Source organism: Micromys minutus (assembly GCF_963924665.1).
Source record: "Micromys minutus genome assembly, chromosome: 7".
Taxonomy (NCBI): Eukaryota; Metazoa; Chordata; class Mammalia; order Rodentia; family Muridae; genus Micromys; species Micromys minutus.
In genome coordinates this window covers 2459220-2472129 of record NC_137976.1, presented here as the reverse complement: position 1 = coordinate 2472129, position 12910 = coordinate 2459220, and the positions used below count along the sequence as shown (strand labels likewise).

Below are 12910 nucleotides of genomic sequence, written 5' to 3'. Positions count from 1 at the left end.
GAGGTTGGAGCAGTGCAAAGGGGTCTTGAAGGAGGAGAATAGCTGGTGGGCAAGGAAGGAAGAAGAAATGGTACGCAGCTGCCCAAACAGCACAGGCACTGGTGTGCACAGTATCAGGCCGGAGGCCGGGAGAGGAGGCTGGAAAAGCATCACAACAGCCATAAATTAAACTTCTGTGACCTGCTTTTTGTTTCTTGGTTTATTTTTTATTTGTTTACATTGACTGCCTCTGCTCAGGAATTCCAGAATGTCCACCAGGCATAGGTTTGAGCTTTTGCCAGTTTTCCTGCCACACATCTCTAGCACAGAGGTGGGTCTCACCGACCTCGGCGCCCTTTGGCTGTCTCCTAAGTCACAGGCATATGAGTAACAGATGCTCCGTGAACACTTCCTGGGTGATCTGGCGTGAAGCCCTGAGACATAACTCTGTGTCTCTGTTTGTGTGTATGTGTCTGTCTGTCTGTCTGTCTGTCTGTCTGTCTGTCTGTCTGTCTCTCTCTCTCTCTCTCTCTCTCTCTCTCTCTCTCTCTCTCTCTCTCTCTTAGACATGAAGATCAGTGTGTAGTGATGGAAATAAACTCTTGAGAGCAACTGAGGCTTCTGTTTCCCACTGTTGGGTACCAGTTAGGCACTACATCTAAGCAGCAGGAGTTTCAGGAACCAGCTGGACTCAGGTCTGAAGATTTCAATGCGAGTAGAATATTCCACACCCCAAAGGAGTCTGGGTAAGAAGTGTGAGTCACCTGTGCTGCTGCTGAAGGGATAGATGCAGCAGCTGCTGGCCACCTGGGGTCCTGCCATCCCGTGGCTGTGTTGGATGACCATTTAAATGTGTGTGAGTGCACATGCATGTGTGTGTGTGTGTGTACATGCATGTGTGTGTTCATCCGTGTAAACACACACACCTGGACCTTGACCAATAACTGAAAAAGCTTACAACTTGCAACACCATCCACAGCTTGCTCTTTTACCAATACCATTAACGGAATAACTGCCTACCCAGCATGAAGCAACTGGCTCAGGGGGGCACCGCTGAAAGCAGCTTCCTTTGGGATGAAGAAACATCCCTCTACCCAACTCTAGCTGCCGTCCATCTGCAGACACATCCTTTGGCCTGTCCAGCCAACACTGGAAGAGTGCCTATGCAGAAAACCTGCTGACGTCCTGACTCGACTAGACAGATTCCCTCCTCATTTTCCTCTGTAGAAAGACTCACGTCTGACCTCCTGGTGACATTTCAGAAATACAAGATGGCCCAAGCAGCAGTGCAGACCATGGCTGTACAAAGCAGGGGCACCCATCGTGATGCTACAAGGACAAGAGGAGCGTCTGAGCAGGGTCTGCTCAGCGTGGTCCTCTATCATCCACGACTAAAACTTTCCGGCCTCGGGTGAAGAAACGACGTTTTCTGGAGGAAGGCAACAGGGCAGTGGGCTGGGGTCAGCTTCCCTTAGGCTTCCATTCCTCCAGACTGTGTCCAGCCAGCAATGACACAGGTGGGCTAGGGTCAGCTCCCACACAGTGGGAACTTCCCCCATGCTGAGGCCCAGGGGCAAGCAAGGTGGCCACAGAGCATACAGCTCAGCAGATGTGAGTGAAACCAAATGGTTGGCCTGCGTATACGCCACCCGCCTTCTAATAAATATCTAATAAATATCTAAATATTGGCCCAGGACTGTTACTGCTGTGTCCTCGGAAGCTTTACTGTATGTGCCGAAACAAGGCACTTCCCTGAGGGAGGACCCTGGTGCCCTGATGTCATCAAGCCATCTTCAAGGTCTGTTGAAAGTCTCACAGCGACATTCCCGAAGGGACCCCATTTGATGGTACATCTGACAGGCCTATAATTTTGCCAGAGTGTCTCTGCACACTGAGCTTCCTGCTTAGAAGCCGACAGAGCCCACGAGGACATCATACCAAGACAGGGGAGGAGCTTGAACGTGTCCATTATTTCTCATTGCAAAGATGAGTTTATCTAGAGCAGGACACAGTGGAGCTCACGAAAGCTTTGCTATGCATAACTTCGACCACTCTGACAGAAAGTGTGCCACATAGCTGGACATCCTTTATCCTATCTGTCCCAGGTTAACACTCAGACAGTGCTGATGTGGGCCAGACAGAGCACTTGTCCCTGACATGTGTGCCTTACCAGAGCATTGGTGTTCCACTGTGAGAAAGACAGTAAGAAGGCAGAGTGGGAGAAAGAGTAAAGAGGTAGATGGAGCAGAGAGCAGCCCCAGACTGGAATGCTGGGCATATCGTCCCTGACAGAGTTTCATCCAGGACAGAGGCAGTCTGTCCTTCCTGGGGAGCTTGGTTTGTTAGCCAGAGCAAACATTCAAGCCCTCTGACCTGCGGGGACGATCACTCTGCGTTCATTTGTGGTCATATTGGGGGGTGGCATGTGCTTCTCCTCCATGTAGCTACCGTAGCTCATCCCCACGGTATCAGGGCTGCCCACCATCTTCCCAGCTTTGCTCACACTGCATTCATCAGGTGAGTTCCTGTAGGAGAAGAAGACAATTTCTCCTGTTAGTACGGCACGCAAACAGCAGGCTCGGTGGTCTTGAGCTATAATAGGTCCAATGACAGGCAGTGTGGGAAAGTCATGCTCTGGAAACATGACAGAAGTCAGAATGTTGTGTTACCCCAAATTCACACACTGAAGCTATAAGCCCCACATAACAGTATAAAGAGATAATCAGATTAAGCTCAGGCCACGAGAGTGGAGACAGTAATGGCAGGAAGAGGGTAAGATGGAGAACTAGGGAGCTGGCTAGTAAATCGCTTAGGCAGACACAGAGACCTGAACTGGATCCTCAGAATCTATGGTAGACCTGCTTTATGGTGTGTGCACCTGGAAAGACCACCCTGATGGTGTGTGCACCTGGAAAGACCAGCATGATGGTGTGTGCACCTGGAAAGACCACCCTGATGGTGTGTGCAACTGTAAAGACCACCCCGATGGTGTGTGCACCTGGAAAGACCACCCTGATGGTGTGTGCACCTGGAAAGACCAGCATGATGGTGTGTGCACCTGGAAAGACCACCCTGATGGTGTGTGCACCTGGAAAGACCACCCTGATGGTGTGTGCACCTGGAAAGACCACCCTGATGGTGTGTGCACCTGGAAAGACCACCCTGATGGTGTGTGCACCTGGAAAGACCAGCATGATGGTGTGTGCACCAATCCTCATGCTGCCAAGAAACTTAGCTCTGTGGTTCAGAAAGAGACCTCACCTTAAAAAATAAGGTGGGAAATGATTGAAAAATGCAGCAGACACTGACCTCTGGCACAGACACATGCATGAGTGTGTATACCTGACAGGAGCACACATGTACACACAGATGAGACATACAAACAGGAAGAGGAAGAAAGCCCCCAACCCCCACTTCACTCCCTTTGTGTGATGATATAGCCACCTACAACCCAAAGGGAAAGCCCTTAGCGGATTAGCCGGCATGGAGCTGTCTGGCACCTTGTCCCTGCATGTCCCATCTTCAGAACCATGAGTAACACTGCAGTGTGAGACCACGATGTGCCCACACTCAGCTCAGAAGCCTCACTGCAGTGTGAGACGGGGCTGGTGCCCGCGTTTAGGAGAAGCACTAAGTAGAAAGCCAAGCTCCTGTCTGGCTTCTATTTCATTCGCCAGTTCCTTCTGAAACTGTCATGTCCAGACTCCTGTGACAGATGTCTGTGAGCACTCACAGGGAACAGAGAGCTGGTGTTCATTCTTGCCGGGTGACAGCAAACAGAGCGAGCAGCAGTCAGACACGAGGGCCCATGCAGCTCAGTAAAGCCTTCAGAGAGTGATGCTGCCTCTGAGACCCCAGCCAAGTACCCGCTTGGATTCCTATCCCTGTGCCCAGGGATCCCGGTGGCGGGGACGTAGTCAGGAAGGCAGAGAAGGTGGGAGGCTGAGGCCAGGGAGGTAGCTAAGGAGTAGAGACCAGCAACCTGAGTGAACCAAGACAGGGACCTAAACATGTGGGGTGAGTTACCCACACTGACCCTGGGAACAGACCATAAGAACTTTTAGTAAGGCAGTCACTGTATATGAAAAGAGACAAAAATACCTTTCTGTGAAAAATGTGTGTGTGTGAGTGTGTAATTGTGTGTGTGTGCATGTGTATGTGCATGTATGTGCCTTTATGCCTGTGAGTATGTGAGATGAAGAAATCCAGCTTCATCAGAGAACAAAGAAATATGTACCTGTCTTCTCAGATGAAGGCTAGCCCACAGATGAAGGCTAGCCCACAGATGAAAGCTAGCCCACGGATGAAGGCTAGCCCACGGATGAAGGCTAGCCCACGGATGAAGGCTAGCCCACGGATGAAAGCTAGCCCACGGATGAAAGCTAGCCCACGGATGAAGGCTAGCCCATGGATGAAGGCTAGCCCCACAGATGAAAGCTAGCCCACGGATGAAGGCTAGCCCACGGATGAAGGCTAGCCCATGGATGAAGGCTAGCCCCACAGATGAAAGCTAGCCCACGGATGAAGGCTAGCCCACGGATGAAGGCTAGCCCACGGATGAAAGCTAGCCCACGGATGAAAGCTAGCCCACGGATGAAGGCTAGCCCACGGATGAAGGCTAGCCCACGGATGAAGGCTAGCCCACGGATGAAAGCTAGCCCACGGATGAAGGCTAGCCCACGGATGAAAGCTAGCCCACGGATGAAGGCTAGCCCACGGATGAAAGCTAGCCCACGGATGAAAGCTAGCCCACGGATGAAGGCTAGCCCACGGATGAAAGCTAGCCCACGGATGAAGGCTAGCCCACGGATGAAGGCTAGCCCACAGATGAAAGCTAGCCCACGGATGAAGGCTAGCCCCACAGATGAAGGCTAGCCCACAGATGAAGGCTAGCCCACAGATGAAGGCTAGCCCACGGATGAAGGCTAGCCCACAGATGAAGGCTAGCCCACAGATGAAAGCTAGCCCACGGATGAAGGCTAGCCCACGGATGAAGGCTAGCCCACAGATGAAAGCTAGCCCACGGATGAAGGCTAGCCCACGGATGAAGGCTAGCCCACAGATGAAGGCTAGCCCACAGATGAAGGCTAGCCCACGGATGAAGGCTAGCCCACAGATGAAGGCTAGCCCACGGATGAAGGCTAGCCCACGGATGAAGGCTAGCCCCACAGATGAAAGCTAGCCTATGGATGAAGGCTAGCCCACAGATGAAAGCTAGCCCACGGATGAAGGCTAGCCCACGGATGAAGGCTAGCCCACGGATGATAGACATGAGTACCATACACAGGAAGGATCGCAGCTAGCCCACAGAGAGCTGACCCTGGCTTAGCACAGCAGTGGTACCTCTGTGTGCTGGCTACATTGTGTGCAGTAAAATTTTGGAAACTTCTCGAGTTCTACCCGGCACACAGGTGTCCACATCCCTGGAAATGTAAGACACCCCATGGACTGTTCAGATTTTCACTCTGGTGCTGAAATTTTGCTTCCACATCCCTTGGGCCCATCCATTTCCTCTAAGCCTCATTAGCTGCAGCTTTGCAGGTGACCTGTAGAGTCCCACGCTCCAGGCTTGCTGTGGCTTTCAAGTTTGAGACGAGCAAACCCGTGTACGGCAGGTGGGCGGAGCTGTCTGAGCGATGGAGCTGAAGTGGCATAAAGAAGTTCATTTCTCATGGCTGTCCTGACAGACTGGACGGGCAGAGCTTTACCCTAACAAGTGCTTTGAAATGCAGACCCCGCCTCAGTGTCACTCCCTGATGTGTCCACAGCCACGGAGCAGGTGACGGCTAGGGTTACACAAGACTGAGGCCCCACCACAACCTGGGAACACACAGGCCTATGAGTAGAATGCTCACCACTGTACTAACACGGAGGTGATTTAAAAATAGAAACTGCTCAAGTTCCCATGAAGCGGGCCCGTGTCTCTCCAGGGCTGTCTACACATGCAGGATTTCTGCTCGATGCTATAATATTTTCCTGGCTTCAAGCATTTATCTCCACAAGACTCATCCTACTATCAAACCACAAAGTATCTTTACTTGAGACGGAGTTTCCCGACCCTTCGGAAAAAAATCTGTCAGCCGAGTGCAGTGCGAATGTTTTGGTGTTGTGTGTCTCAAAGAGAGATTCTTGGGGGAGAGAAGTTAAGGACTTGGTTCTTTGGGAGGAAACTTTCTAACAGTAGGTGGTACTCAGGGTGTGAGAACAACCTCAGAAATGATTGTGAAGTCTAATTTTAATTACTTGCTCGTTTGTTTAGGCAACTTATTGAGCACCTACTGTATACCAAGCACTAATGGTTCTTTCTTATCCTGCAAAGGAATTAATCACCATGAAAGTTGAAGACCAGAGAGATGAGGCTTTGGGGATTTAACCACCTCTTTTCTCATTATCCCCTAAGTGTTCACGCATGTGTGTGTGTGTGTGTGTGTGTGTGTGTGTGTGAGTCTGTGTGTCTATGTGTCTGTGAGTGTATATATGTATAACTGTGTGTGTAAGTCTTTGTATATGTGTGTCTGCTTGTCTCTGTGTGTCTGTTGTGTGAGTATATGTGCATCTCTGGTGTGTGTCTGTGTATATGCGTGTGTCTATACCTCTGTGTGTCTGTGTGTATATCTGTTTTTGTGTGTTTGTGAGTGAATGTATTTCTGTATGTCTCTGTGTGTATGGGTGTACCTGTGTCTGTCTGTTGTGTGAGTGTATGTGTATCTCTCTGTGTGTCTGTGTATGTCTGTGTGTATCTTTATGTCTCCATGTATGTGTATGTGTATGTGTGCATGTAGACCTATGAATACCATATGATATGTAGACATATCATTGCATGTACATGGAAGCCAGAAGAAAACGTCCAGTGTTAATCCTCATCCACCTCTATATTTGAGACAGGGTCTCCTATAGTTTACCACTGCGCATGTCAGCTGACCTGAGGTTTCTTAACCTTGTATCTGGTCCTCTCTCATAGCTTTAGAAACACTGGGACAATAGCACATGCTGTCCCACCAGCTCTACATGGGTTCTGGGGATTGGGCTCATATCTTCATATGTGTGTAGCAAGTACTTTACCCACTGAGCCACATCCTCACTCCCCTTTAATTACTGACAGTTTAGTTTTCCTATCTGAGGACAAGAATGCCATCCTGGATTATGGGAGTTTTTCTATGAAATAAAGTAGACCCCCCCCTTACCAAATCTGGATGCAATGTTGAATTTGCTAGTGTGTGCCCAGATTACATGTAACTATTTAAAACAGAGTCAAAGCCAAGGATGGTAGATGTTGAAGTAGGACGATCACAAGTTTGAGGGCCAGCCTGAGCTACATAGTGAGTTTGAGGCAAGCCTGGGCTACATAGTGAGACTCTGTCTCTAAACAAACAAGCAGCAATGGGCAGTCTTTAGATAAGTCGCTTTGGTTTTCATGTTAAAACCTGTAGGCATAATTGATGTTAATGGTTTTCCATCATTTAAAAAGAAAAAAAAAAACAGCAAAATGAAGCCATTAGACTCTATTTTCAAAACTTATACCTTATAAATAAATAAAATAAATAAATAGATATTAATAAAATATATAATGTCTTACCCCATAGCTTAGTTATGATCAAAGGAAGTCAGGATGAGACAGCGAGTTTTGGACTATTATAATTTTTCATTAAGGGAACTAAACTCCGAGAGGAAAGGTCTTGCAATGGCCCCCCATAGGTGGCTTTTCAGCCACCACTCACTGGGTGGAGCTGCTCTGTTCTCATTACCATCTTGTCTGTGATAATGTGTCACGGGGAGGCCTGGCAGTGACCTGTGGCAATGGCCTCACTATGGCTCATCAGGTTCCATCCCCACACAGATGGCTCCTCACAGACATCTGTAACCCAGTCCTGGGGAAGCTGGTGTTCACTGGCTTCTGTAGGCACCGCACAATATGATAAGATGGGGGAGGGGAGGGTACCCTAAGAGACAAGTTACAGTGTAAGCTGAGCAGCGGGAACTCACAGCCACGCTTCTTCCCCTGCAGAGAACACCTGCCTTCGAAAGACAAAAGTCTTAATTTGAGGTAGACAAAAACTCCCTGGGCACTGCAGCCCTGGGGTGCTGCCCTAGCCTAGGGATCTAATCAGCCCCTGGCGTACCCTGTGGGAAACAGATGCACATGCAGACCAGGGCCAGAGAAAGGAAGTCTTTTTCAAAGTCAACTATTTAGGTATTACTTTACTTAAGGAAAAGTAGTCTTAGCAGGACCAGACACAAGAAAACAAGCATTCCTTCTAACACTTCACAGAGGCTGGAGAGACAACTCAGAGGTTAAGAACATTGGCTGCTCTTCCAGAGAACCCAAGCTCATTTGTCAGCATGCATTTGGCAGATCACAGCCATACGTCATTCCCAGTCCTCCATGGTCGTGCGGGTGTGCTCGCACGCATGCACACACACACACACGCACAACACACACATGCACACACATAGCACAAACATGTAAAGATACACATAGACATAAATTTAAAAGTAAATATTGAAAAAGCAAAGTCTCACAGTTCTCAAAGACAGTGTATCCTGTCCCCAAGTGCCAAGGAACCTACACAGTAAACGGCAGTGTCACAGATAAAGACTGGATGACTTCCCCAAAGCTATAGACCAACCCTAGATGTGCCATTTAAACTCTCATATCTGAGGGCCCAAATCCGAGCTCAACACCTGCATATGCCGCAACCCCACTGGTGAACCCACACATACGAGATGCCGTTGGACAGACTCTCAGAAGACTCTCTTTCTTCAGTATTGACTTTCCCCCAAACCTCTCCTCCTCAGAGAGGAGCAGGATGGTCAGGACATGTTATTTTGTTGACTGGGTTGGGGCACCCATGTGGAAGTGAGGCGGAGTTCCCAAGAAGGCTCTGAAGGCCATGACTATGTGCACCCATATGATCTTGGTGTTTGGTTGAAAGTCTCTGGACTCATCAGCTGGATGTTACATGTCCCTGGTCTGCATGGAGCATCCACACAGAGGATGGGCTGACATCTGTCAACATGGAGAAAATCAGACCAAATTGCTTCGGGCCAAGAGAGCTGAGAGGGAGTGAACCCGACTGAGCTCATTGCCCCCTGAAGAGATGCTCAAAGCCCTGGACAGACGGCAGGTTGTTAGGAAAGCTGTTGAGCAGACTTTTATGACTGAGTCGCATAGAGCCCAAGAAGAAAGCCCCTTTCAGATGTTTCCACACACACCTGCTTTTTTTCTTAAGAAGAGGTAATAAGCTTGGAAAAACACACTGAGAAATATAAAATGAGGTCTTTTGGTCCTTGAGCAACAAAATAAACTTGGCATCTGCCACCTATTTTCTCACGTGGCGTCTACCTACAGCAGGACAGATTCCATCATGGGACACTCTTACGGTGAAATGGCAGAGCCGTGACCACGAGCTGGGCGGTATGGCTGTCATCCGTGCTGTGTCATCTGCCGCTACCCTATGGGTGTTAATGACACTCATTCATACAAGGATGTCACCACATACAAACCTGAGCTCTCTCGCCACCTGTGGGTCACCCTACCTTTGGAACAACTAGAGGAGACACTGGGTCCTACACACAGTCCAGGGTCAGCCAAGATGGAACCTAGGAAACTGGGACATCTTTGTTCGGTGCAGGTGAAAGCAACCCACTAAATCTGTCAAATACCTGGCTGTCCTTCGAGACCGGCCTTCCTTCACCCAGCTCTCTCGAATCCTCCACACAGAAAGACGACTCTCCACTGCTTTGTTCTCTGTCCCATAGATGCCCTTTCAAAATGTCCTTGCTGCTGCTACATCAGGATTCTTCTTCCCAAAGACAAAGCCAAGTGGGCCAGATCCACCCACCCTTGTCCCTGAGCCGCAGGGAGGAACACACTGCTCTCCCCACCAGCAGGGGTAGGCAACTGCCCTCCTTCCTCCACCCACAAGTAAGCATGCAGCCTTCCAGACCAGGCGCCACCTCAGAGGCAAGGGGACATCGGTGCCCCGGTTCTCTGTGGGCCAGACTGCATGCCAGAATGACCACATACTAGAGCTGAGGAGATATCTCAGTCCGTAAAGCCTTACAAGGATGAAGATCTTGAGCTGGATCCTCAGAATCCAAGTGAAAAATCAGGACAGGAGAGGTAGTGATGGGGAGACCTCTGGGCTCACTGCTCAGCCAGCCTAGGCTCGTGGGTGAGCCCCAGGCCAGTGAGACAACCTGTTTCAATAAATCAGGTCAATGGTGCCTTTAGAATGATGAGCAAGCATGTCTGGCTTCTACATGCATTTAGACACAGGGATACCTATATGCAGGCACTCCAGACATGCATGCACATGCGCACACACACAGGCACACACATGCTCATGTACATTCTACATCCTAACAGATTCTTTTCTTGTGCTACCCCTCCTTCCTCGGCCTTTCTTGCCGAAGCCTCTGCTCTAAACCACCTCGTAACGTACCTGCTGTGCTCACCCGCCACACTCACCTTCTCGGTTGTCTACCAGGCACCTCGTAACGTACCTGCTGTGCTCACCTGCCACACCCACCTTCTTGGTGTCTACCAGGCACCTTGTAACGTACCTGCTGTGCTCACCCGCCACACTCACCTTCTCGGTGTCTTTGAAACTGGTGAATGACTGGATGGATCGATTTCTGATAAATCTCTGCAGGTGAACCCCAGGACGCTTCCCTAAAAACTGTGGCGAGTTAGGAGGCCCCTGCCTGACAACTAGAAAACCAGTGGTGACGTCACTGTCATTTCTAGAGACTGAATGCCATCTTGATGCTTTGGTGACGATGACTACTTTACATGAAACATATAAAGTAAGTGTACAAAGTGTCAAACACTGTAAATATCAACACAGCAGCCTGAGCAGGTATATGTGTGCATGTGTGTATACATTACATGCATGTGTTATGTGTGTGCACATGTGTGTATGTGTACATGTGCATGCATGTGTGTATGTATACATTTTCACATGTGCATGTGTGTACATGTGTAACATGTGTGTACATGTGTGTGCATATGTATATACATGTTGCCTGTGTTCCTGGCATCTGGTTCTTTACTGGACCTCAGCAGCTCTTCTGATTTCCATCACACAGCCTCTCGCCTGTAACTGGCCATTAGGATGTCACAGTGTCTAAATGCCATCTGCTCGGTTAGGCTACAATGCAATAGAAAGAACATGGTGCTGATGGCAGAGCACTCGCAAGGGCCCAGGTTCAACCCTCAGAACCCACACACACTAACAAAGATTTGTGGAGATAGAGAAAAGCTCAGTTTTCAGCTTTGTCCGGAGAGACGAGGGTCATTGCCATGAAAGGGCCACCACCCTCATCCCTACTCCAAACAGGGCGAGCTGGGGTGAGTCTTAGGCCTGGGACCCATGGAGTGTAACTCAGTCTAACATCCCCAAAGCTCTGCCTGGTGTTAATCGGCCAAACCACCGTACCCAGGCTTCACAGCACGAAAGGAATCAAGTCCCCACCAAAGGTATTTTTAGGGCCCCAGACAAGGAGAGGATTGTCTGGCAGCTCTGGGGTAATTTGTGGGTCTGTTTTATTTCTGAATCAGATGCAGTGGAAAAGCTACTTCAGAGCCCACAGCCCAAGCAGCGGGTGGGGCTCAGCGTGATTCATATGTGACTCCAGGCTCAGCCTGGACCATACATGTCTGTCTTCTCAGCTGTGTGTTATTTTCACTCTGGCTAAATATTCTCTTACACCTGGGATCTCTGCCTCTTCTGAGCAACCCTGTTTCTACCCCTTCCTTAAGCAGCTGAAGGCAAAATTAATCAGTCGCTAACTCGACAACAGTTCATTCTTTGTCTCCCAGAAGGGGCTTGACATTTCCCTAAGAGTTTAATTATTTAAATACATGCCTCTATTTATAGCTGAAAATGGTTATCGGCAAGACAGTGCCTCATTTGGGTCTTGAAAACTGAGGTAAATTCAAACTCTGTGGAGGAATTCTCACTGGGGTACAGAATATTCTATAGAACAAAGTTTCTAGAGTCCCACAATGAAGATTGGACACAGCATCTCCACTTTGGGTTTCATTAACTTTCTTTGAAATACATTTTTCAGAAAGGAAAGAAATCACTGAGTCATCATTCTGGGGCTCTAAGGAGTGTGTGTGTGTGTGTGTGTGTGTGTGTGTGTGTGTTTGTGCATGTACACATGTGTATATCTGTGTGTGCATCTCAGTGTCTGTCTGTGTCTCTGTCTGTATGTAAATATGTTTGTATGTATGTGTGTGTGTGTGCACCCAGGCATATGTGCATCTGTGTTTATCTCTGTGTGTGTCTGTGTGTACGTGTATATGAATGCATGCATGTGTGCATCTTTGTGTATATCTCTGTGTATGTCTATATGTGTGTGTCTCTCTCTGTATCTTAATATGTGTGTGTATGTTTGTGTGTATGTGTGTATATGAATGTGTCTCTGTGTGGGAGTATGTCTATGTCTATTCTTGTACATGTATATGTATTATGTAGTATACATATGTGTCTGTGTGTATATATGTATTCCTTGTGTATGGATGTATGTCTCTGTGTCTGTTATGTATGGTGTGTATTATGTATGTTGTTCATGTGTCTGTGGGTGTGTTTGTCTGTGTATGTGTAGTACGTATGTATTTGTGTTTTCCTATCTGTGTGTTTGTGCGTGTATGTGTGTGTGCTATGTATGTCGGTGTATATTCCTGCATGTCTGTGTCTGTGTGTGTCTCTGTATGTAGTATGTATGTCTGTGTGTCTGTGTGTATTCCTGTGTGTGTGCAGTATGTATGGTGTATGTGTTGTTTTTGTATTTGAATTTATTTGGTGTTGTGTACATGTGTGTGCATACATGTGGAAGCCAGATGCTGGGTGTTATTCCTCAGTCTACTACCCTGTATTTTGAGACAGGGTCTCTGACTAGGACTGAACCCCACCAATTAGGT

The 12910-nt window shown here is 48.5% G+C and overlaps 1 protein-coding gene across 4 annotated transcripts in view; it reads right to left on the bottom strand.

Moving 5' to 3' along the window:
- The window catches only part of ERG (ETS transcription factor ERG), a 93440-nt gene that overhangs the window by 23439 nt on the left and 57091 nt on the right, over window positions 1–12910 (bottom strand). For all 4 annotated transcript variants that reach the window (XM_080919633.1, XM_080919634.1, XM_080919635.1 and 1 more), the window contains exon 3: window positions 2353–2504. In XM_080919633.1, coding sequence (XP_080775759.1) covers window positions 2353–2504 — 152 coding nt within the window. The remainder of the gene's footprint in view (window positions 1–2352; window positions 2505–12910) is intronic.